We start from the raw sequence: 26533 nt of genomic DNA, 5'->3' as shown, positions 1-26533 counted from the left end.
TCAAGCAAACAAACAAACTTTTGGCGAAACCCCGCCTCCTGCCCCCACCCACAAGCCCGCCCCCTACTGTCCTCTTTTTGGAAAACTAAAATATGGTCACCCTAGATGACCTAAAAAGTTTTTTTAAACCTGATCAGAAAAACAAGCATGGCAGCATCACAGCTATGAAATCATCACCAATTTTAATCAGAATGTGTTCAGTCAGTGTAACTGTTTAAGTTTTTATTAGTTGTTAGTTGTTAAATCATACCTAATAAACAGGGCTCCAGACCAAGATTGAAATGATATAAAAAAAAAAAATGTTGACAGTAAATCGCTATTGACAACCATCTGGAAAACTTTGTGAGGCATTATCAGACATCATCACCTTATGACTCTAATGGTATACTACAAAAAGAATAATAATAATGGTTATTGTTTACCATCTGTACAATACTGTAAAATAGTACAAAAGTTGAAAATTGTTAGAAAACTACAAATTAATTCATGTATTGAGGTTTTTATTTTCAAATGTCAAAATTCTGTTTCATTCAGCAAAATTATTTTATCGTTATACAATTTATTTTTTTTTAAATCAAAGGGAAACCAGACAATTATACCAAGGCACACTTTAAATAAAGATATTTGCATGTCGTATACATTATCATGAAGAAAGCAGCTCTGGAAAATATTGAGATTTAGAACATCATCAATTATAAATAAGCATTTCCTTTATTGCTCATCTAGGCCAAGCAAAACAATATCCCAGTGCTCCTCTCCTCCTCAGAGCAAACAAACTACAGTATGTGTTTTTTTTTTTTTTAGAGTTACAATGGATTTATAAACCATTCTAAGACTGCTTCTTGGTTCTTTTCGACCCATTTGATGTTGGCGGTAGTCCTCTCGATGGATTGCTGAATGGCTAGGGTTCCTGAACCGAAACCTATGTGAGCGTTGTCATCTCTGAACTGTATCAGCTGTGTTTTTAAAACAGGAAAGTAGATTAAGAAACATTTAAATGTAAGTATCTGCTATACAAGATACCAGTCAAATAAATATAGAAGTTTTCGGGGAGATCACATACCTGTTCCAATTCAAATGGAGTGGAGAATCTGTTTGTAACCCCAATGATCAGATTGGGGAATAAGTAAGATTTACCACCATACCTAATTGTAAAATAAAATAAGTGAATATTTAGTTATAGAAAACTGCTATCTGCATTGTTAATCAAACAGTGTCCCCCAGTATTTTTTCTTACTCATTGAAAATGTACTCCCAGTTGGCTCTAACAAAATCCCAGGCCAGCGGTTGGCCGACCACATTGCTTGCAATGCTGATGATGGTAGAGGTGGCATCTTGTTTCCGAATTTTGTTTGAATCCAAAGTGTATTTGAGATACCTACAGCATAAATCGAAGCACATGTATTTAGCTTAATACAGTGAGAGCTGTGTGTATTTGTCAGCATTAACCTGCAGTGAGCTCACCTGTTCAGTAACCAGGGCTCGGAGGCACATGCCATTGCAGATCTACGTTTATCTTTCTCTGAAGCAACAGTGGCTTTTTCAAACATCTCCCAAGCAAAGTTCCACTCCTTCTCACCACCTCCAGCAATGGCACTGCAGTACACTGCAGACCTCAAGTTGGCCTTAATACTGAAGCAGTGAGAAAATGTAAAAATTACAGTTAAATGGTAATCAATCAATGGGATTGTTCACACAAGAATGAAAATTCTGTCATTAATCACTCACTCTCGTGCCATTCCAAACCTATAAGACCTTCATTCATCTTCGGAATACAAATTTAATTACAAATCAGTGGTTCAACTGTAATGTTATTAAGCTATGAGAATACTTTTTGTGTGCAAAGAAAACAAAAATAACGACTTTATTCAACAATTCTTCATAAAATTACAGTTGAACCACTGATGTCACATGGACTGTTTTACCGATGTCCTTACTACTTTTCTGGATCTAAACATTTCCATGCAGGGTCAGCTCTCGGATTTCATGAAAAATATCTTAAAGGTGCAATAGGTGATTGTCTTCAGAATTTTTTGTTATGCTGGTTGAAAGTCTCTTCGCATTCCGAGAACATTCATTAAGTTAAGTGGTCTAAATGTATTTATCTGTGTTTATATATTCTGTGGGGGGTGTAGGACCAAGAAATGTTCATCCAATTAAAACGCTTGTTCTGAGGGCGTGTGCACTGACAAGGAGGCTGAAGACTGCAGCCACTAGCGTCAGACGCAAGTGCGCCTCTTGAGATCAGGGGAGTTAGGTTTACCTGGATAGCACCTGCTGGCTGGCCTCCGTTACAGTACTTTTACTAACTGTGATATAAAGTTTTCTCACCGGTGAATGACACATGATGTATTGTAGTAATGTTGTCTCTGATAATCTAATCTGTGAGCATATATGCGTTCAGGGGCGTGGCTTTGGATGGCAATTTGCAGGGAGGGTGGGATGTTCGCATTCAGTGCTATCAGGCTAAAGTTAGCATTTTCCAAGATCTCCTACTGCACCTTTAATTTGTGATCAGAAGATGAACGAAGGTCTTACTGGTTTGGAACAGCATGAGGGTGAGTAATTATCCACAGAATTTTCATTTTTGAGTGAAATATCCTTTTAATTTAAGGTAATAAGCTTACAATTAAATAGTCTGCATCAATATACATTTTAACTGTGATGCACTCAGGAAACATGATCAGATACTCTCTAAGATTTCTATTGAGTATAACTCACGGGTTGACGTTTGGATTTTCCATCCACTGCTGGAACCATGTTTTGACGAGAGTCGTACAGGCTTCAAGACCAGTGCTGCAAGCAACTCTGAGTGCATTTACTTGATTATATCTGCAGATACAAAGATGTGAATACAATGAATAGATGCTTGAGAGCTAATCTGAGCAGTTATCGTCACTACTATATATTTACATGACTTACTGGTCAGTATGTCCTGGAGGCACGGTTTCTCAATTTGTAAGCCTTGTGAAGTAGTCAAACAAACCTTCCACCTGATTTCCAACGTATGTCTGCAGGTATGAAATAATGTGAAGTTAGAATTCAAGCTCAGTTGAGTTGACATTATGAAATATTCAAGACAAACTTACCTGCATGGGGCCGTACACCTCTGTGCGATCAAACATGAGGTAAAAGTAGTCCAGGTTATCCAGAGCAGACTCCCACGGCATGTACTCGGTTTCAGAGGCTAGGAAGAGTGTGGTTCTTAGAGCCAATGTCGTTTCAATAATTCCTGCTCTGTAAAGGAAAAAGATGCTTTTAGTACTTGGACTGACTGGAAATTAGCCTCATAACTTTGAAGAATGAAGTTCAGATCTTACTTGGCCAGGTTAAATGCATCGTCAATTATCTGTGCCCGGTTAATAACTGGAATGCTCTAAATGAAATCAAATTAAAAAAAAAAAAAAAAAAAAAAAAAAATTCGTTATTATACTGAATGAAAAGAAATCCAACAATCCAAATCCGTTTTAATAAATGTAATTCTTCTTACCTGTCTGGAAGTCTGGAGAACATTAAGTAGGCGTCGCCAGTTTTCATTATCATAGTTAACCCTGTAGTATCCTGTCACGTTGATGTTGGCCAGAACCCACTCATCACCACTAATTTTCATCTGATCCACTTGGTCTAAATTAGAAAAGAAGAGCCGAAATACATGGATTTGTTAAAGCAAATACAGTTTTACCCTTTATTGACATCCAATGAGAATTTGTAAATATAATTACAAGCAAAGACCTAAAAAAGATAAAAAATATTTTAAAAATATCTGCAATATGATATAAAAAAATTTAGAATAAAATTTATATACATTATTTATTTTTTCAGAAGATTTGAAATATAGTATACAAATATTATGCACTACTTTTATTTTGCTTTTTTATTTTTTCTTTGGAGTTCCACATAAGAAACAAAGTCATAAGGATTTGGAACAACATGAATGTGAATGTGTCATTTTTTGATGACCTATCACTTCCACTGTAAATATAACTGTGAACATTATTGTCACTGTCATATTTAAACTCACCAGTTTTCTGTAGCAGCCAGTATAGGGATTGTATTGCTTCTTTCTTTGTCCATGAAATTGGTACAAACCACTCATAACTGGAAAAAATATATATTTTGTGATACATTAATTCCACAAGTGGGATATATGTAATAAACTGGTATGAAAGAAGCAAATCAATCTAAATATATGTTATTGATCTAATTGTGAACAATTCATCTGTGCATATAATTCATTTCAGTGATACTACAAACTTCTCTCCAGTGATGTATGCCAGACTTTTCCAATTATTTAGACTCTTAAAAATAAAGGTGCTTCAATAGATTCTTCAAGCGATGCCATAGAAGAACCATTGTTGGTTCCACCATGAACCATTAGGGCCTTTTGCACCACAGGAACCTTTTCATAGTACCAGAACTAATTGTGGAATTACCCACTTTTGGGAGTTTTTGCACCGCAGGAACTGGGTGCGATTTTAGTACCGGACTGCCTTTTTCGAGAACCAAATTAGCTCCTACTCCGGAGCAGGGTCTAACCAGCACAACTGGTATTACCCATAACGTAAGTAGACATTGATTGGCCAGACACGTTCGGAAACGCCCTCACCCGCCATGATTTAAAACGCCGTGTAACATACTGTAAACATTGTCAACTTATTTCACAAGTATGAAGAACAGCAATAAATATATGGATGCTGAAGTGCAGGCACTTGTAGCAAATGTAGCCTTGCCAGTTGTTGTTGGAGATTCTTAATCCTCCTTTCCGATCATTCAATTGCTTTACTTATACGTCGACAATTCATGTCCATTATTGTAAAACCTGCGAGACACAAAAAAAACACAGCTCCAATCACAGCATCCTCCATCCTCCTGTTGTTAACATTGTTCTTCTTTGTTAACGTTGTTGAAAGCCGCGCACATATGACAGAATGTCACTTCCCGGTTACGTCACGTCCTAGTACACACGTGCGAATGCAACCCTTTAAATGGTACTGGGAAACAGTTAGCACAAAATCATCCCAGTACTTTAGTACTGTACATTTAGTTCTGGAACTAAAGCGGTGCGAAAGGCACTCAAAGGTTCTTTAAAGAACCATCTCTTTCTTACCTTTTTTATAATCTGAAGAACCTTCTTTTGCCATAAAGAACCTTTTGTGAAACAGAAAGGTACTTCAGAAGTTAAAGTTTCTTTACAGAACCATTCAGACAAAAAGGTCCTTCTATGGAATCGTGAAGCACATTTATTTTTAAGAGTGTAGTCTGTTTAACCCTGCCCCTTTCTTACAATCGACTGCAATCTCAAAAAAAAAAAATCCCCCCCCCCAAAAAAAAAAACATATAAACAAGACCAAATCCCCATTTTTTTTTTTTTTTTTTGATTGTTTGTTTTACTCATATTTATGTCACAATATGGAAGAAAATACTTTAGTTTCATATCTAGTAAACTGTGCTTTGATTGAACTCAATAATATGTGATAAACAGTTTTTTTTTTGTTTTGTTTTTTTCTCAAAATATTTTTTGACATACTTAAATTCTGATGGCCTGTCTGGTTTAGTTTCAGGGTCCAGGAGGAAGTGTTCCTGTGTGATCTGGCCAGTTGCAGTGTTAATAGTGACCACAGGAAAGCCCATTTGAAGAATCCAGCGGTCCATAATCTCTTGCACAGTTTTGGGAAGAGTGGTACCACTGCTGTCCACAGCCTACAACATTTCAGATACGAGCACATGTGTTTTGTGGCAACAAATCGTAATCGGTTACTAATATAACCTCGGTTCCTTGAGATACGGGAATGAGTACTGCATCTGCTTAAGACACTATGGGAAAAACTCCTTTTTCACATATGACTGAAGCCTTTTCAATAATAATCCAGTGTAAAGAAATGACATAAAATAAAAGCAGTTAAATCACAACAGCATACTATGGCGAGAAGCCTGCCAGAGCCCACCCGAATGGGCAGGGCCCTCTTGCTATATAAGCAGGTATTTCACCATAGGATCCTGAGGTTATTTTGATTGAAGCAACGACTGAGTTGTACAGCTACATAGCATGGCAGCAACTTTCAATGCCCTGATGGGGTAGAGTAAATTCAACTCTTGGTCTTGCTCCAAAGGAGGAAGCTCTGATACATTTATTATCTGCACTCTGAACGGAGTTGAGAGCACTTTAGGTATGTAACCATGCCAAGGCTTCGGGGTTACATTAGAGTCGCTGGGCCCAAATTCGAGGCAGGGGAGCTCACAGAGAGCACCTGCAGATCTCCCATATGCTTTACCAATGGAAACACTAGTAGCAGAGCGGGTTTTAGCGTCAGGGAATGAAAGTCAATGGACTGTAGCAGCTCAAAAGGAGGGCTCTTCAGAGCCCTCAACACCATGGGCAGATCTCATGTAGGGACGGTGATGGGGCGATGCGGGTTGAGCCTTCTTGACCCCTTCAAAAAACGGACAACTAGGTTTTTCCTGCCCACCAATTGGCCAGCTATAGGAGCGTAAGAGGCCGCTATGGCTGCTACATAGACCTTGAGCGTGGAAAGGGAACGACCCTTATCCAACAGCTCTTGCAGGAAGGACAATATCAGAGATATGTTGCAGGAAATTGAGTCTGTGCTGTAGGCTGTACACCAGGTGGAGAAGACAGACAATTTAAGGGCATAGAGTCGTCTCGTAGACGGAAATCTAGCCTGAGAGAATGTATGTAGTATGCTCTCGGGGAAGTCTGCAGGCTCCCATTGAGAGGCCAAAGGTCCAGAGCCCACAACTCGGGCTGAGGGTGCCATATCGTTCTGTTTGTCTGAGAGAGGAGATCTCAGGGGAATGGGCCAAGACAGCTCTGTGGACCAGTGTTGTTTCCTCCAGAGCGGGGTCACTAACAGAACCTTGTGTTTCTTTGACCTGATTACCTGCAGGATCGGGCGATCGGGAGAAAAGCATAAAGGAGGAGGATGGGCCAGTCTTGGGCCAACGCACCCCTGTCCTTCAAAAAATAAGTTGGCCAATGAAAGGAGAAGAGGTCAACCTCTGCCCTGCCGAAAATCTCCCAGATTCTTTGAAACATTTGTGGGTGGAGCATCTACTCTTCTGAGGGGACATTGCTCTGAGATAGCATGTCTGATCCTTGGTTCAACCTGCCTGGCACATTCGCTGCTCTCAGCAAATGCAAGTTGAGCTGAGCCCATTTCAAGAGGTGCTCTTTGAAGAGGCATTTGGAGGAGAGACCACCCTAGTGATTTATTTATGACACCACCATCAAGCTGTCAGAGCGGACTAAAACGTGCTTTTCCCTTAGGTCCGGCAGAAAGGTATGAAGGCCCAGACATACTGCCAGCATTTCCAGGCAGTTGATGTGAAGCCAACCCTCCTCTTTTGACCAGTGGCCAAAAACCGTTTTGCCGTCGCACAGCGCTCCCCAACCTGTGTTTGAAACGTCTGTCCATACAAAAGGGGCCAGAGCTGCTATGCAGGCCTGGTCTACCTTGACATGGAGGACAGCATGAGAGCAGGAGAGCCCTGAACAAATCTCATGACAGCATGAAACGCACTCGCCGTGACCATCAGTGGGATCTCATCAAGACACCTAAAGACCCCAATCGCAGGATGGCAGCAGGGGACCTGAAGACCGCAGCTGCTGCAGACGCTGAAGGCGGCTGGGGAATGGCAAATTCAGCCGGGCAGGAAGGGGTCTCGATCCGCTGCGAGGCTTGTTCCCGGCGAAGGCTTGAGTCTCATAGAGTGAAGATCTTGGAGTAGTCGCTGAAGAAGAAGAAATCTGAGGATCCTATGGCGAAATGCCCGCTTATATAGCCAGATGGCCCCACACATTCTGACAGGCTTCGTCGCCATAGTCTCATGCAGCTCCGCTGCTGAGCCATTGGTTCGTTTTTAATTCACTGCACAAACCAATGGCCATGCAGTTACACTGCGTTATTGAAAAGGCTTCTGTCATCTAAGAGAAATTTGTTTTTCCAATAGCATCTTTAGCAGACGTAGTATGAGTAAAGTATCAATAGGGAACAGGTAATGGCATGGTTGAACAGCCTTATTTAATTGCAACATACCTTTTGAAGATGCTCCCAAAGGTCTGTGTATACTGTGTTGCTGAATTTGAAATGATCCAGGTAAGTCTGTTGAAACAAATTGTTGTAAATATACAAGCATATTAAATTTTTACTGTACAGCACAACAAGGATCAATGTACAAAGGGTTTTTACCTGGAGGCCTTGAGTAAACACTTTCTCAGTCAGGAAAGTAGATAACATCCTAAGTACAGATGCCCCCTAGAGGAAGAGACATTACCAGAAAAACCACATGTAGTCTGTATGTTGTTCATTATTAGACATTACAGTCAAAGTAGAAAACAGTTCCCACAATACCTTACTGTAGGAAATCGTATCAAACATTTCACTAATTTGCTCTGGTCTTTGGATCTCCTCTTCTTTAGACGACAAGGGGTGAGACGAGGCCAATGCATCTATGGCGAAAACTTTGTGTACATCATTTAGGACGATCAGATCTTTCTGTGGGATAGAAATAGAGTCAGTTATGATTTCATATGCTCTTAGTGATAGCTTTTTGCATTTACCATTTATTGCTCTGGCTTTTGCTTCAAACACTTACAATATTCCAATCCGGCTCAGCTTCATCTGCCCCAAGATATTCTACGTAAGTTGCAAAACCTTCATTGAGCCACAGATCATTCCACCACCTGATAGTCACAAGGTTTCCAAACCACTGAAAAAGGTAGTGAATAGGTGAATTACAGGGGTTGTAAACTGTACTGTTGTGAGGTTGATAAAAAAAAGTTCAAATTATAAAAAAGGACTCCTGATTATACCTGATGGGCAAGTTCATGGGAGATAACAGTAATGATTCTCTCTTTGTTTTCATTTGACGATATTTCTTCATTGTACAGCAGGGCCGTCTCTCTGTATGTGATTAACATTGCTCCAGTGTTGAAGTCTGGCAAAGCAATTTGATCTGTGCAATATTTTGAGATATTAGTAAAACTTCTAAAATGGCCTACAAATTTTAAGTTCTAACCCAAATATTACTTAAATTGTTATTTTGATAATAAAAACATTTAATTGCCTCATAAAATATATATCATAGGTTCTTACCTGATTTGGGCAGTGGATAGGGGACATTGTAATACTTCTCGAAGAATTTGAGAATTGGTCCAGTCACACTGAGCGCATACTGCCCTTGTCCTGCATTTATGGCTTCTTGACGGGCAAAAATTCTAATCTGTATAAATTATAGAATGGAGTGTTTTGGTATATGAACACATGCTGTTTTCTAATCTTCACTAAATAAGGTAGGGCATAGAGCACTATGTTTCATTGTTAAATTGGTGGAATTTTGTCTGAAGATCTTTGAAAAGATAAGTTACCTGCAGATTTTCAATGTTTTGTTCAATGAAGACGAAATCGCTGACAATAAATGCCAACAAATATGTGGACATTACTTCTGTTGGTGCAAATGTCGTTCTGGTTACAAGAGTGTCATCCACGGTGATGTCAACCTCGTCTGAAAGTCAAAAAGAGACACTGGCTGATGAAACAGGTTTAACCTTTTTAAATTATGATTAACTTGTTGCTTGGTAAGCTACACTTTCAAAGCAGTTACCCAACACTGCTCCTGTACAGAATAAAGTGTTAATTTACCTATCACAACACCATTGGAGAGGGCTACGGTTGCTGGATCATGGTAAAGAGTAATGTGGAATACTGCTTTCATTGCAGGTTCATCAAAGCAAGGGAATGCCTTCCTGGCATCTGTTGCCTGCATCTGGGTTGTGGCGACCACTCTAAAAAAGAACAAAGAGATACATATACATATACAGGTGCATCTCAATAAATTAGAATGTCGTGAAAAAGTTCATTTATTTCTGTAATTCAACTCAAATTGTGAAACTTGTGTATTAAATAAATAAAATGCACACCAACTGAAGTAGTTTAAGTCTTTGGTTCTTTTAATTGTGATGATTTTGGCTCACAAAAAAAACCACCAATTCACTATTTCAACAAATTAGAATACTTCATAAGACCAATAATAAAAAAAATACTGCCTTTTAGTGAATTGTTGGCCTTCTGGAAAGTATGTTCATTTACTGTACATGTACTCAATACTTGGTAGGGGCTCCTTTTGCTTTAATTACTGCCTCAATTCGTTATGGCATGGAGGTGATCAGTTTGTGGCACTGATGAGGTGGTATGGAAGCCCAGGTTTTTTTGACAGTGGCCTTCAGCTCATCTGCATTTTTTGGTCTCTTGTTTCTCATTTTCCTCTTGACAATACCCCATAGATTCTCTGTTGGGTTCAGGTCTGGTGAGTTTGCTGGCCAGTCAAGCACACCAACACCATGGTCATTTAACCAACTTTTGGTGCTTTTGACAGTGTCGGCAGGTGCCAAATCCTGCTGGAAAATGAAATCAGCATCTTCAAAAAGCTGGTCAGCAGAAGGAAGCATGAAGTGCTCCAAAATTTCTTGGTAAATGGGTGCAGTGACTTTGATTTTCAAAAAACACAATGGACCAGCACCAGCAGATGACATTGCACCCCAAATCATCACAGACTGTGGAAACTTAACACTGGACTTCAAGCAACTTGGGCTACGAGCTTCCTCCTGACTCTGAAACCTTGGTTTCCAAATGAAATTCAAAACTTACTCTCATCTGAAAAGAAGACTTTGGACCAATGGCAACAGTCCAGTTCTTCTTCTCCTTCGCCCATGTAAGACGCCTCTGACGTTGTCTGTGGTTCAGGAGTGGCTGAAAAAGAGGAATACGACAACTGTAGCCAAATTCCTTGAAATTGAAGTGTGGTGGCGGCTCTTGATGCCTTGACCCCAGCCTCAGTCCATTCCATGTGAAGTTCACTCAAATTCTTGAATCGATTTTGCTTGACAATCCTAATAAGGCTGCGGTTCTCTCGGTTGGTTGTGCATCTTTTGAAAGTGAAGCAAGGTATGGTGACCAACCAAGTATGGTGACCCATACTCAGAATTCGTGCTCTGCATTTAACCCATCCAAAGTGCACACACACACACACACTGTGAACACACACCCGGAGCAGTAATCATCACAATTAAAAGAACCAAAGACTTAAACTACTTCAGTCTGTGTCCATTAAATTTATGTAATACCTGAGTTTCACAATTTGAGTTGAATTACTGAAATAAATGAACTTTTGCATGACATTCTAATTTATTGAGATGCACCTGTACATGAAAGGCCTTTTGAAGAATAGGAGGAACTGACAAGTCAAAGAAACGTCTTACTTCTTCACTCCATTCTCATAGTATTCACTTCGGTAGAAGCCTCCCAAGTCATCTGAAAGCTCTCCTAAAAATTCTGTGTAGAGCTCGTAGCTTTCCCCAGCAGTTAATTCTTCTTTTAGATGAATCGCCATATACTGTGTTTTTGTGTGCATCACAATTGATTCAATGGTAGGAGCTGGCTTGCTTCCAAGTCCAATCAAGGTGGGATGCTTTGTCATGTTCAGCTTGTTGGAGTGAATGAGGATGAGGTTTGTCTTTTCCACACATCTGAAGACCACGCTGGATAGCCCGCTGAAGATGTAGAGTCCAGTTGTGTCCAGCTGGAGCCGTGGCCACAAAGTGACATTGTAGGTTTGTGGACTAAGAGTCTGTGGAAGGCGCCACTGGTCCCATGGTTCATTAGATGGTGCCATTGTTGGATCTGTGGATTTAACCTCATTGTTCTTGGACTTCTCTTGGGAGCAGGCCACCGGGAGAGCTGTGATTGTGGCTAGCGCTCCAGCAGCTAACACAATCCCTACTATCCCAACAGTTTTGCTGATGTAGAAACCCTTCCCCATGTTACATCAATGACAGGATGAGATGAGAGAAACTGACATCTGCACAACGTTTTATTTAAGACTTGGGAAGATTCTCCTCCCACATGAATTAATGGTTCATCAATTAAAACATCACAGCTCCAGTGTAGACCTCATCTCGCTGCTTGCAGGACTTAAAAAATCTGCTGCTAATGTACTTAGTGCCAGATACAGGACACATACAGAGGCAGGTGGTTTTAATGTTGTGGCTAATCAGTGCATATACATAATATATTCATATAAATATTTTCTTGATAAATAGCCATTTTGCATATTTAAAAAACATGCACTGTTGTTAATCCATTCAAGCTGAATTTCATTTGCAGACATGTACGAAACTACAGTTTACCTAAACAGTTTAACTAAATTACCTAATGTTTACCAGGAGCAAAGGTCAGGATTAGCATGTCCAAAAATGTCAAATAATAGATGAAAGTAATATGAAGATTTGGCCTTTGGAATATGTTTATTTTATGGAGGAACATTGTATCAGGCATGATGTTTATTATTTAGATAAGTATCTCAGAAAATATAGCCAATAGCACAAGATGGACCATTCATTTGGAAATGCATGGGTGTAATGATTATCAGACTTTACAGTATCCTACCCTCATTTTATTAACCCATATCAGCTATAAATTATATGTTCAACAGAATCACCAGACTCCATAAAACTCACCTTTAAAACAAGAAATATTTCATTTTGTGCAGTATTTACCTCACTAAATCTAAAGGCTCCCAGTACGTCAGCAGTGATTTCCACTTTTTATAAAAGTCATCTTGTTTTTTTTTTTTTAATTGATTAAAATGATATCAGGTTTTGTTATTAGATATTCTGCATCTTTAAAGTCAGAAGAGATGGAGTTCATGACTTCCTGACGTCAACTAAAGGCTCTGAACCTTTGATAGACCTCTATCTTCAAAGATAACATGCAGTATCAGAGATTTCTAGATGCGCTATTGTTGTTTTGGTTGTGCAACCATGATTTGTCAAAAATTTGCTGACATACTCTCATGTATGAAACCGATCTTACCCCATGATTGTTGACCATTTTTAGAGGCAGTAAGTGCACAAAATCATATTCTAAATTAGATCTGGGGACACTGCAGATTCTTTGTGACAATAAAATGTGTGTTTTTTTAACACAAAATTACGGCCTTTATATAATGTTTTAGTTTGTAAATGTGGAGAAGGTCAGGAATCAAGCTCATACAAGTCTCAAATGCAATGTAACTAAGACATTTACAACCGTGAAGAACCCTTTTCATTTATTAAGTAATTAATAAAACCTTTTTAAAAAAGTAAGACTTGAATTTGGACAAACACATTTTTAATGACCAAGTAACATTTAATATAAATTATTAATGTGTAACATTAGTAGTTGGTCTGTTGGCATAAATGACACGTTAGTACAGTATTGTGGAATTTTGCTACATCACAAGCAAAATACAAAAACAACACTAAAATCAAACATGGAAACAGTTTGTCTGCAAACCAAAGTCTGAAATCGAAAAGGTACATTGTAAATGACTGGACCCAGTAGTGTTCTTCGGACTTTTAAGTGTCCTCAGGTGATGGTCAGTCTTAAGTCCATAATTGGCAATATCTACTACAGTATCTATGGCACTGAACGTCAACACAGTAACAACACACAAAAAAAAAACCACAATGATCAACATGCAATCTCAAAACGGGGAGAGACTGGGCACTTTTATATTGATGTCCCCGATATTGATGTTACGGGGTATTTCAGGAAGGTTCATATTTTTCACAGCAGAAACAGCTCGTGCTGGTGCGCCAGACAGACCACCCTGCCAAAAACACACACACACACAAAAATATTTTATTACTGTTATTAACCTCAAAATTCTAGTTTATATCATACTGGATTTATTCAGCATTAAACTGAAGCCCAAACTTGGCCTATGAACAATATTCTGTAACCTTCTCTTATAAGTCCAGTGAAAAATTGAAGGCTAAACCCAGCCCAAAACGAAATATGATACAATTAAAAAACGACAAAATTACAAACACAGACTCAAAGTTATACAAGAAAAACTACATGACCCGGCCTGACCTCAACAGAACTGTTAAACACTGCATTTTGTTGTCAAAGTACGATAGAGTTTATGAACCACCACCATCCAGTTTCTACTGTCTTTAACCAAATGTTGTGGATGGACATTGCTTTGGTTCTCTTTAATGTTTGTGTTGTATTGTCTTATGTAACATTTCCTCATTTTAACCCCTTCCATGTATACATAAGAGTGTTGTCAAACATTATCAATTGCCTCTCCGATTTCTCCATTCTGTGGAACGACTGGGTTACTCTGTCAATGTGAACTCACCTCCGATTTCTCCATTCTGTTCTGCAGCTCCACTTGGGCGACTATTTCATTCATGTTAGTTTCCAGAACCATCCCACCCATGACAACTTCCTGGAGAATGTAATGAACCTGGAATAAACAACAAAAACGACAACCTTCAAACCTTTGTTTTTCATTAGTAACTTAAAAAAAATAACAAAACACATTTCACAATTTGATTCTGTTTTATTGGGGTATATTATAGTAAATATTTAAAATATATTTACTAAAAAGAACCAGTTCATAGGAGTCACTTGTTCAGGAATCTAGTTCACCTGTATGTTTTAATTAACTGTAACTTCTTCATAGGAACCATTTGTTTGTGAATCAGATGCATAAAGCGATTCATAAAATCAATACTTTAAGACAAACAGTTCAGCTGACCGAATCAGAGCATTAAACTGAGACTGAGACCATAACCCTAAAAATACACACATGCACAGGACTACTGATGCGAATTATCAAATATGTTACATATGACGTACTCAGACAAGTAACCATAAAGCCATACATTGCCATTTCCAAGTAATTTGCTCCACTCATAAAACATTTTTACTGATTAGATAACTAACAAAAGCAATATAGTGTACACTTCTATCATGAACAGGTTTTACAGTGGTGCCATAATCCAACAGGCAATTATCAGAAAGAGTATAGTGACCTCCATATAACCTTTCCCGTATATAATGGATCAATTACGATCACTGCCCATTAATCATGCCCTGATGAACATTTAACAGCACAATCATATTATGTTATGTAACTAGGGAGATAAGAAGTTTTATGAGTAATTATGATAGGAACCAAGGTTATTTTAGGGTGCTTTCACACTTGTATTATGTTATTTGGGTCCCGGGTTCATTATCCACAACAAGCCAGCAAATGCATAACACATCGTTCATATTATGTTATTTGGGTCCCGGGTTCATTTGCGTCATCAAGCCAGCAGCTGTTTATCCCATTGCTTAGTAGCGGCGATGCAGGAGAAGGCGGCAAATGCATAACATTGCTCTCTGCACTTTTATATATTTACGTTTTTGAACCGTTCGTTTTGTTTACAAAGGTTCGGTACATAACCGCACTTATCTTACGGATGTACTGCAAATGATCTAAAGAACACTTAAGGTGAACAGAAATGCCACGATAAACAAACACTTCAACCAAATCACAAAAGAACCGTACCACACACACACAAACACACATTTTTATTAAATAATACATCATTAATAGCAGATCACATCCACGATTTGGTACTACTGCATCCACATCAGCAGCGAACCATACTGGAGTTCACATGAACTGTACCCCAGACCACCCTTTTTAAGCGAACTCACTCGGGTATGGTTCGCCGGTGCGCACCCAAGTTCGGAAGACAGCGTTCACATCATCCAAGCGAACCGAACCCAGGTGCACACCAAAAGTGCTAGTGTGAAAGCACCCTTAGTATTATGATACACTATTAAAGTTTGTATTAGATTTCTTTGTTATAACATAGTTATAACATTTGTTATATCTATATAGTTCTTACTCATTTTTGTTATTTTACTAAAAGATAAATTCATTTTTTCTACATTAATGATGCCTTGCTGAAATATGTTTAATTTTTTTGAATATTTTCTTTTATTTCAGTTAACATTTATGTTATTTTATTTTATGGTTTTAGTTTCATTTTAGATTTCGTTAATGATAATAACTTTGAAAACTGACCTTGTCCATGTGAAAGATTAAGTCCAGTTCACACACATTCTCAAAACATTTGTCCAGGGTTTCCACAAAGACCTGCTTGACAAAATTACACACAATTGTGAATAACAACATGTTCTTTCAGTGAGATTTTCGAAAGGCTCAAGTAACGTTTCGGGTTACACACACCAAAAACGAAGCAAATTAACTACTCATGCACAAAAAGGTTCCATGGCATTAAAACACCATACTAAAACAATGCCTTTTACATAACAACAACAGCAAAAAAAAAATTAAACCTGAATGCAATATGAGACAAACTCTGCCTTGTCTTTATGTACACCTGCAGTAAAAAGTTGATACCTGAATGCAATATGAGACACATTAACTACCCTCTTGTGGCTGTAGACCAGAACTACAGCATGTAAAATGCAGTATGTTCACCTGAATGAGATCTAGAATCCCCAGCTCGCTCTCTGATGAGTCCACACAAAACACAAAGTACAGGGTGGCATAGTGTCTGTAGATCAGCTTGTAGTCAGAGCCTCCGATCAAACTAAAAGTGAAGAGCAAAACCACAGTAAAGTAAATCCCTTTTGAGTTTTATTGAGCACCTCAAAATAACTTTGGAGATTTCCATTCTCACACAGTACTAGATGCAGAGATATGCCGTAACATTATATGTGTGACATTATTATGCAGATTATGTCACCTTCCGCCCTCCAGAAAATTGCAGACATTGTCATCTCTTTTGGACACCAGATGAAAGGTCTCCCTAATGATCTGTTGCTGCATGTCTTCTGCCTGTGAAAAGAAACATGATAAATTCATTTTACCTTGAATTTAAATGACCACATACGCATTTAAATAAACAGAGGACCAAAAGAAACATTAGTGGTTTAACATTATAGAACAACGATTACTATGAACGTAATATAAATTAGTGTATTTATATAAATGACCATATGCATGTATAATAAACAAGCAAAAACAATCAGACAAAAATAACATTCCATATCACAAACCATTTTATTTGTACACAGATGTTTTATCTGAAGCTGCATGTTCAACTATGATATATTGAATAAAAGACACAAATTAAATGAATCTGCTGGTGGTCTCAATAGTAAGAATGGCAATAGCTGGGGAAAAAATGCAGCTTCAGTGTATTTAATGCGCTTATCTTACAAAATACTGGTAGAATCTGATGAGCCTGGGTTTCCCATGATTGTTAAAAATGAGAATAGCCTTGATCATCCTTTCCGCTTGATTATTTTTATGTGGTTACTCTTTTTTTTTTTTAGCTAAGCTTCAGCTTGTCAATAAAACACGACTCTAGGTACTTCAGTGTCACGTGACTTTTGCATTATAAAAGTCCGTTGTGCATTGAAACATTTGGCGGTATTTACTAGTATTCATATAAAAATCACTTTTACATATAATCCCATTATATTTCACAAACTGTGACTACCGTGGTAATTTTTGTAATTGATTTTCACCTGCGTTCAATTAAGTCGAATTGATGAGCTGAGGACGTTTATTTTGACGCGTTCACGGTCCGCTGCGTGACCCGGAAGTCCTGTGTTTCCGCGTGTCGCGTCACTCGCGTGTCGTGTTTGTCAGCTAGCTGCTACTTATATAAACAACCCTTTATTAAAATATGAAACACTTGACAGGCGAGTGACAATAACCACGCGCTGTATGAGTAATGAGACGGTATTCGTGTGTTTATGCTTGTAAACTGCAGGAAAGAAAGTGTTTGGGAAACGCTGCTGTTTACATGCATACAAACTGAACATTTTATTGTGAAAGGACGCGTTGTATTTGTTGGTAAGTGCATCCTCGTGAGCCTTTGTATCGTTGTTGTTGTTGTTTATTCAATGCTTTATTGCTTTATAGTTGACACCATTTTTGTATCATAATTTTATTGTTGCCATTTAATTAAATAAACTTGTACTTAGTGCAATTAATCTGCATATTTTATGTTATTTATACTGTAAAAGTGTCTCTACGGAAAATAAATCCAATTGTAAGTGAGTTATACTATATAATACTCACTATATAATAGTTGTATTTGCAATCGCACTCAGTAACCATAATAATACTCTCAGATAAGTATTTTGTCTATTGTTCTTTAATTAAAAATAAAACTAATAGAAAATCAACAACTTTTAGTAATGTGTATCATGTGGGTCTTAATTAACCCTTTATAGGTTAAGAAAAATAATGCAATAATGCATTGGCATTCTTTGCTGATGTTTCAATGGAAGTGATTATCATAGTCTCTCTTTATTTATTTATATATATATATATATATATATATATATATATATATATATATATATATATAACAAACTGCTTTATTTCTTTTCTGTTTTGAATTCCAGCTCTGGACGGACCATCCGTAAATAATCTGCTTCATCTCTTAGTGAGTTTCATTCCTTTGTTCAAGCCTTGATGAAAGTCATATGATCAGTACATCCTGGAACGGGTTTAGTGAGCCCTTCAGTGCTGTTTGCAGTGAGTGTTGTTCGGAGGGGTGTGGCAGACATTTATGTGCTTCACCCAAGACCTATTTATTCACTTCTGAAACTTCCTTATAAGCAACAAAGCCTTTATAACTGCAGGTTCAACTCAAGTTCAAAGCACTTAAGAAGAGGTTAGGGCTTATGTTACTTTAAAATGGGAGCTTCTAATGTGAAAACATAAAAGGTAACTTTATATTATGCATTCGTATTTTATAGCACTTGTGGTCTAGTCTTAGTTGAACAGGATTGAAACAGCTGTTTTGCAGGTAGAGCAGATGAAATTTCGAAACTTTTCCTTGTAGTGTTTTGGAATTTGTACTAGGTGGCGCAATTGAATCACATTTATGTTCATTCTCACTTCCTTCTCTGATGCAATTCACATCTATCTATCTTTCTATCATCTAATGTATTTAAAAAAAGAAATGTATTTGATTTGAGTCAAGTAACAGTTTTGTTGTTTTTATATATCTCACAGGTGTTGGGGATGTGACCCTCTCTCTCATTATGGTCTCAACCACTCATGTGATAATGACTGTCCATCCCGTCCTGGTCCTGCTGCCCATTCTGGGGCTCCTTGTGCTTCCATGTGCACCCTTGCCATTGATGAATGTCCTCAGGATAGTGGCTAATGGGACTGTGGACAAACCCGGGGAATGTGATCTAAAATATTGTAAGTCTATCTCTACTGCGCCTCAAATATCCTTTTGATTGATTCCTTTAAATTGCCTTTCACAAATTTCACTAATATTTACTAATAGGTTTTTATTAGTGCTGTCAAATAATTAATCACCATTAATCACATCCAAACTAAGTTACATAATATGTTTACATAATAAATGTGTGTGTACTGTGTATATTTATTATGTTTATATGAATACACACATACAATATATATTTAGAAATTATTTACATGTATACATTTATATTTATATAATTTGTTATTTAATATATGAACTTAAAATTTTTCTTTAACATATGCATGCATATGTGTGTATTTATATATGCTAAATACATTTACATTACATTTACGCTTTTATCCAAAGCGACTTACAAATGAGGACAATGAAAGCAATCAAAATCAACAAAAGAGTAATGAAATGCAAGTGCTATAACAAGTCTCAGTTAGCTTAACGCAGTACACGTATCAAGTTTTTTTTTTTTTTAATTATATAATAAAAAGAAAACAGATAGAATAGAAAAAGAATAGAAAAATAGAATACAAATAAGTTAGAAAAGCTAGTGTTAGGTTTTTTTTTTTTTTTTTTTTTTTTTTAGAAAACGAGCAGTAAATGAGTAGAGGTCAAGTCTAAGGGACAAGTTTTTTTTGTTTGTTTTTGTTTTTTAAGAATAGAATTAGAATAGAGAGTGCTAGAGTTAGAGGGTCAAATAAAAATGGAAGAGATGTGTTTTTCGCCGTTTCTTGAAGATGGCTAAGGACTCACCTGCTCGGATTGAGTTGGGCAGGTCATTCCTCCAGGAGGGAACATTTAATTTAAAAGTCTGTGAAAGTGATTTTGTGCCTCTATACACAAAGTGAACATTTGCAGAATGCAAGCTTCTAGAGGCACATAACTCTGAAGTAATGAACTTAGGTAAAGGGGTGCAGAGCCAGTGGTGGTTTTTTTGGCAAACGTTAATGCCTTGAATTTTATGCGAGCAGCTGTTGGTAGCCAGTGCAAATTGATAAATAATAAATATACACAGTACCCACACGTTATGTAAACAAAAACCTTTATTTTGAATGTGATTAATCGCGATTAATCATTTGACAGCACTAGTTTATATTTATACTTGTAATTTAATGTCAACTTTTTTTAACATAAAGAAACTATTTAAATATTAATAATTATATTATGCAAAATACGATGGGACCATTGCATAAATTGTTTATTTTTTATATATTGTAATATACAATGCAATAAATATATTACATGGAAAAAAAAATTAGCACAAAACCTTATCTAAGCAACTCGTCTTGATACCTTTGTGTTATCTTCATTAGCAGAATTTCGCAATATTCAATACATCAGATTAATTTTAATTTAAAGTGCCCCTATTATGCCATTTTCAAGGTTGCTAATATTGTTTGAGTGTACGTGCATGCAAGGTCAAAAAACATGTTAGTTTGAGAAAATAGATTTAATTTTACCTCATATCTAAATGATTCATAAACGACTCGTGCGAAGCAGTTCAAAGAATCAGTCTCTCTAAACCCCTTCTTTCCGTGAGCCCTCACTGCTGTGATTGGTCAGATAGCACAGTCCTTTGTGATTGGTCTTAAAATTGTCTTAAAGGGTTAGTTTACCCAAAAATGAAATTTAGGCCATAAATTACTCACCCTCATGGCATCCTGGGTGTATATGACTTTCAGACGAATCCAGTCGGAGTTACATTAAAAATTGTCTTTGATCTTTTAAGCTGTTTAATGCCAGCGGGTGTTGCAGTGCTTCAGTCCAAAAGAAGTTAAATAAAAAGTGCCCATCCTTATTAAAAAGTGTCTCACATGGCTCCGGGGGGTGAACAAATGCCTCCTGTAGCGAAATATATCCATATTCAAAACGTAATCACTTTAATGTAGCTTGCACTCACTGTTGTACACGGAAGCAGTTCCAGGCGGATGGCGTATGGAAGTCGGCTTTGCGCCACTCAGAAGTGACGCACATGGAAACGCAGTGGAGAGATCATACATAACACACAAACATAATAACAGTCACAAATTAGAAGTACAAAATTAGGATTTGTAAAAAAAGAATGTCGGTGAATTTCTATATAAGCCAAGAGGAGACTGGTTTTCCTTTGCTAAATTAAGGAAACTTTGCTTCCTTTGCTCCTGTAAACAAATGTTGTTTTTCACGAGACTCACTGGCGCATACGCAAAGCTGACCCCATACGTCATCCTCCTGGAGCTGCTTCCGTGTACAACTATTGGCGCAAGCTACATTAAAGTGACTATTACTTTTTGAATATGGATATTTTTCTTACAAAAATGCATCGATTTGCTACAGAAGGCCTTTGTTCACCCCCCGGAGCCGTGTGAGACACTTTTTATTAAGGATGGGCACTTTTTTTATTTAACTTCTTTTGGACTGAAGCAATGCAACACCCGCTGAGTGCCAGTAAACAGCTTGAAAGATCAAAGACAGTTTTTAATGTAACTCCGACTGGATTCGTCTGAAAGAAGAAAGTCATATACACTTAGGATGCCTTGAGGGTGAGTAATTTATGGCCTAATTTTCATTTTTGGGTGAGTTAACCATTTAATTTACTCCCCCCTCATGTCATTCAGAACTAGTGCTGTCAAATAATTAATGGAGATTAATCACATCCAAAATAAGTTTTTGTTTACATAATATATGCCTGTGTGTATTTACAGTATATATTTTGAAAATATTTACATGTGTATATATTTATATTCATATAATTTATATTATGTATATAAATATTTAAAATAAACCTAACATTTTTCTTATTTATATATATATATATATATATATATATATATATATATATATATATATATATATATATATATATATATATATACACACACATGCGCGTGTGTGTATTTATTTATTTATATATATACACAGTACACACACATTATGTAATGAAAAACTTATTTTGGATGCGATTTATTTGTTTGACAACACTATTCAGAACCTTCTGTTGAATACAAAAAAAAAAGATTGAGGAGCCAAACAACATTGGACACCACTGACTTAAATTGTATGGACTAAAAAAAAAAAAAGAAAACACATTGATATGATGTTCAAAGTGTTATACATGTTTTGGAATGACATGAGTCTGGGTAAATGATGACTAAGTATGTGCTTGTTTTGACAGTCCCATCAACTGGCCTGAAACGCTCTCACACAGGCCATCCTTATTGTTTAACCCTGCACAAACATAATTGTTTGATTATTTTCCACTATTTCTAAGAGTTAAACCAGCCTGTTTTTCTTTTTCTATGTTTCTTTGAGGGCTTGAGAACGAAATGCAATCTGTGTGCTACCTTCAGAGATAAAACAGGGTACCTGCAGAATATCATATTATTTTTATTTATTTTTTTTTTAAAGTAAAGCCATATGTTGTTTTGTCTTTTATACATCACGTTTTTCCCTTGAAGGACGTGCACTTTCAAAGAAGGCCATGTGTTTCACATTTAAGATGAAAGGGAAGCCTGGGCTGGCTGTTCTGCTTATGCGCCAGGCTCTGCTTCAGCGGGCCATACCCTTCTACAGTCTTCGTCAAGACATGCTCTTTTTCTAATTAAATCGCTTTCTTTTTTCCTCTTTCACTTTGACCACACACGTTGCACTTGACTACCTCGCCACCTCTGTAAACACGCAGACAGCTGAAATGACCCCGAGGCGTGCTGGTTTTGTGTTCGGGGTAGAGCGACTGGCCCTGCCCCCGCCTGATAACATGCACGTATGTTGTCGGTATTGAGTTTCCATCACGTTAACTGTACGGAGATGGAAAGCTAGGTCAGAATCACCACCGTCATCTGGAAGTCTGAAATGTTTGGAATGATGGCAAGCTATAAATACATAAGCATTCCACATTCCACTGCAGGGAACGGTGTGTTTTGGACACGTCAAAGACTAAACGTACTACAGGGCAACCTGTGGTGACTGCAAAAATCAGGCCAGGTCCTCTACTGCCACACCGCTCTTCTTTCACCTTTGGTTTTGTGCTTTTTCTGCTTTAAACAGCTGGAGAAGTGTTTAAAAGGAGAAAAAATGCACACGATGCAGCTGGCCTCTCGATTTAGTGTGTCAACGCTGACCAAGAGATGATTCAACCGGGGGTTTTCACTTCACCGAGGTTGATTATTGATTCACCTGGAGCTTTTAAACACTGGATGATTGTCCATTGGCAAGGTCCAAAAAGGGAAATGGGGGCATTTTGGAGCATTCTGCAGTGCCAGCACAAGCAAATACTTTATAGCCCCGTTTGGTCCTGCCGTGCTGCAGCCACCTGGTTAAGTAATCAAGGGAAGTGGGAATAAGGGAAAGAGTGGAGACGGATGTGGAGGTTGAGGTGTGCTGTACCTAATGCACACATGGCTGCTGGTAGGGGATCAAAGAGAGGTGCGGCAAGGCCTGTTTTTCCTCCCAGACGTGCCTCGTTCCTGAAGACTGCAGAGCTCAGGATATACAGTTTGACATCCAGTAATGAGCATTCAGGGAACGTCTCTGTCCCAATGAAAACAACCCAAGTTGACGAGTCACAGATTGCACTGTTCGTTTTATTTCATATTTTAGAGCGAGCTGTAAAATATATTTGGCCATGACACTCTAAAAACAACCTTTAGAAACTTGGGTTTGGGTTATTTGTTCTCTTAAATTTGGTTTATGGCTGCACAAAGTGTCCAGTTTTGCAATGTGTTGATTTATGGATTGGAAATTTTGATGATGGCTCAATCTTTTTGTATTGTATGTCCAAATTGACGTAATATTGGTGTAATATATATTTGTACCTTGAATATTTGTATTCAATTTTGTTTTGTTCAGTAACTTTAACCCCTATTTTGTCAGGATTCAGATTGATTTAAACTTACTTTTTAAACGACTCATTCAGAACTTGCTCATTTTTTTTTTTAAATCAGATTTGAATGGTTGTCTTTTTAGCTCAGCACAGTTAATTCGGTCTGCAACTATCACAATTCTGATTCATTAGCACCTGTGTCTATTCAACAATCTTATGTGGTTTTGAAGTCCATCGAAATTCACTACAAACAAGGTTTATTTCAAGTAACAATATTAGAATTTTTTTTTTTTTTTTTTTTTTTTTTTTTTTTTTTTTTTTTTTTTTTTTTTTTTTTTTTTTGAAGAGAACATCCTGTTGATTCCTTTGTTTTTCATTTTTCAGGTCCTAAAGATGAAGTCTGTTGGAAGGCTGTTGTTAATACAACACAATCTCTGTGTTTTCTGATCAGCTGCCCGAATAATACCCAGAATTTTTCTTGTGAAAATTTCACAAATTTCAACGACCTGTTGGCGGAACTTGGTGTGATCACAAATGGTAATACCGCTCCTCCATTTTCCTGCATTTTTTTTGTGTTTGTGCTTTTGCAAGTATGTTTGTATTGGTTTCATTCATTAACTTTACCTCTTACCATTATTTGTCACACTGATACAAAATTGTGAGGTTAAATTGTGACATTACTGCAATAACGTGTTCCAGTATATCATCCAGATGTCACCATTTACCAGGCCAAACTTTGTTTTTGCAGACTCTATCCATGTGAGCAAAAATCAGATTGATAAATCAGCGCTTCCCCATCAGTCTGCTGGCAACAACTCTTCACCTAATGTAACACAGCATTTGGCAACTGAACCTAACGTCTCGATCTCCAGGACTTCCACTACCACAGATCCGGCCACTTTACAAATCAACTTAACGACTATATTGACCACCAACCTGCAGACATCCCCAACAAAGAAAGCCTCCACAAAACCAGCGATCACCACAACCACTCTGACAACACCAGCCGAGACATCCACCACCACAACTACACCTAAACCAACCATAACCAGCCCTAAACCCTTTCCAACAACTACCAGCACAACCACAACAGTTGCACAAACCATAATTCCAAAACAACCGCCTTCACAATCACCATCAGGGACCAATATGTCTGCCAGCATCTCACCATCAGTGCCTACAACACCTTCATTCACTCCTTCCATAAAACCGATCCAAACTTCTGCAGCATCATCAGAAGAGAACAAGCCATCACAGACCATGCCAAAAACCTCATTGAGCCCCTCAGTAGTGGTGTCTGCACTGGCTAAGGACATTCCCAAAGGGGACCAACCCATGATTGAGGTGGCCGGAGACCCTTTGACCAGCCACCTGTTGAACACAAGCTCCTTGTTGGCCGTTCTTCTGTTTGGCCTCCTCTTCTTCGTGGTCACGGTGGCGCTGTTTCTCAAACAAGCATACGAGAGTTACAAGCGGAAGGACTACACTCAGGTCGACTATCTCATCAATGGAATGTACTCCGATTCGGGGGTCTGACCGGGATTGTGTGGTTTACATTTCTGTATATTTCCATTTTCAAAGGTTGGTAGCAGATTGACTTTGCTTTGAGACCCCTTGGTAGCATTCAAACGCTCGATCCCTGTACGACTTCTAGATACGAGATGGTGCTCGAGCCAGTTGGTATGATGTGTATCTATTGTTTCTATGCAGATTTAGCTTCCACGTAATTCTTGGCACATGGGGCTGAAGCCTTAGTATTAACATAGCCCTCAACCTTCGTTCAACGAATGTCATTATAAGGGATTCATAGTGCAATACATGGAAATGTTTTGTCTAATCTGTCATGTCCAGTGTTTCATCTGCAGCTGATGAGTTGGCTGCAGTAATTGCCTTTTTTATGTTTGTGGGAACGGTTCAGGAACATTCAAAGAATTGTTTTATGAATTAATGCCTTTTTGTTTTGTGTGTGTGTGTGGAATAAATGCCAAATCAAGGATTGTGGCACAGAAGCACATTATTGTAAAGCCAAGGGAATAACTCAGCCATTGTGTATTTAGTGTCTGGAACAAAGAACAGATCAGAGGAAGGGATGAAATATGATAGTTTGATATGTGCCAAATTGATTTTGTAAGTCTTAATAGCTGCACTGTTAAAAAGATATATAATAAAGAAAAAACTCACTTTGCACTCTGTGTTATTTTATTGCGTGTGAAGTCTGTCTCTACTAGATGTTTACATAACTTTGATCCATGGTAGGCTGACGGTAATCTGTGCATCTGGTTTCCACGGAAATTTGAACTTTCATCATCATGGAGCTTCTATGTCTTTCACTTCTCTTAATTTATTAAAGTTCACCCCCCAAAATAAAATGGTCTGCATTTAACTAGCCATTAACAAATGTGACAGGGCTCTGAAAAAATTTAAACTAAAATGAAACATTTAGGAGCCAAATAAAAAATTTACAACCTTGTACTAAACAATAGCTAATATATTTATAAAATATTTCAATGTTTTATTTATTAAGACAATTATGAATTGACTGCAACAAAACATTGTTAATATGTATACACTTTATCATGAACAACCAGTCTCGCGAACCTGAAGTAGTAGCT

At 37.7% G+C, this 26533-nt stretch overlaps 2 protein-coding genes and 1 pseudogene across 3 annotated transcripts; 1 reads left to right on the top strand and 2 right to left on the bottom strand.

Annotated features, from left to right (window-relative positions):
- Positions 1–228: 228 nt before the first annotated feature.
- Positions 229–11868, bottom strand: LOC109062422 (annotated as a pseudogene).
- A 1299-nt stretch (positions 11869–13167) lies between these two features.
- Positions 13168–17275, bottom strand: LOC109062432 (AP-3 complex subunit sigma-2-like). The gene is made up of 6 exons (XM_019079521.2): positions 17092–17275; positions 16616–16707; positions 16348–16459; positions 15928–15999; positions 14203–14310; positions 13168–13665 (listed from the first exon to the last, which is right to left on the bottom strand). Exons 1-6 carry the CDS (start codon positions 17158–17160, stop codon positions 13540–13542), a joined length of 579 nt encoding a protein of 192 aa, XP_018935066.1. The 5' UTR covers positions 17161–17275; the 3' UTR covers positions 13168–13539.
- Positions 17276–17462: 187 nt separating this feature from the next.
- LOC109062429 (uncharacterized protein C11orf24-like) lies at positions 17463–26106 on the top strand. 2 transcript variants are annotated; one of them, XM_042752651.1, is made up of 5 exons: positions 17463–17733; positions 18291–18423; positions 18907–19101; positions 24306–24458; positions 24670–26106. In XM_042752651.1, exons 2-5 carry the CDS (start codon positions 18372–18374, stop codon positions 25455–25457), a joined length of 1188 nt encoding a protein of 395 aa, XP_042608585.1. In that variant the 5' UTR covers positions 17463–17733; positions 18291–18371; the 3' UTR covers positions 25458–26106. The 2 variants fall into 2 exon arrangements, with proteins under 2 accessions (XP_042608585.1, XP_042608586.1); XM_042752652.1 differs by having other exon boundaries at positions 17464–17733; positions 18291–18331.
- The last annotated feature ends 427 nt before the right edge of the window (positions 26107–26533 follow it).

This window comes from Cyprinus carpio, chromosome B25 (assembly GCF_018340385.1).
Source record: "Cyprinus carpio isolate SPL01 chromosome B25, ASM1834038v1, whole genome shotgun sequence".
Classification (NCBI taxonomy): Eukaryota; Metazoa; Chordata; class Actinopteri; order Cypriniformes; family Cyprinidae; genus Cyprinus; species Cyprinus carpio.
Note: the sequence above shows the minus strand (reverse complement) of the source record. Positions and strands in the feature narration are given on the sequence as shown.

Excerpts from the sequence above, each read along its gene's own strand:
- LOC109062432 (XM_019079521.2), bottom strand. The coding sequence starts at position 17,160 with ATGATCAAGGCTATTCTCATTTTTAACAATCATGGGAAACCCAGGCTC. Across the intron at positions 16,708-17,091 it reads TCAGATTCTACCAGTATTTT|GCAGAAGACATGCAGCAACA; the intron begins GTAAGATAAGCG and ends TTCTTTTCACAG. Across the intron at positions 16,460-16,615 it reads AATTTTCTGGAGGGCGGAAG|TTTGATCGGAGGCTCTGACT; the intron begins GTGACATAATCT and ends CTTCACTTTTAG.
- LOC109062429 (XM_042752651.1), top strand. The coding sequence starts at position 18,372 with ATGATCAGTACATCCTGGAACGGGTTTAGTGAGCCCTTCAGTGCTGTT. Across the intron at positions 18,424-18,906 it reads GCCCTTCAGTGCTGTTTGCA|GTGTTGGGGATGTGACCCTC; the intron begins GTGAGTGTTGTT and ends TATATCTCACAG. Across the intron at positions 19,102-24,305 it reads GGAATGTGATCTAAAATATT|GTCCTAAAGATGAAGTCTGT; the intron begins GTAAGTCTATCT and ends TTCATTTTTCAG.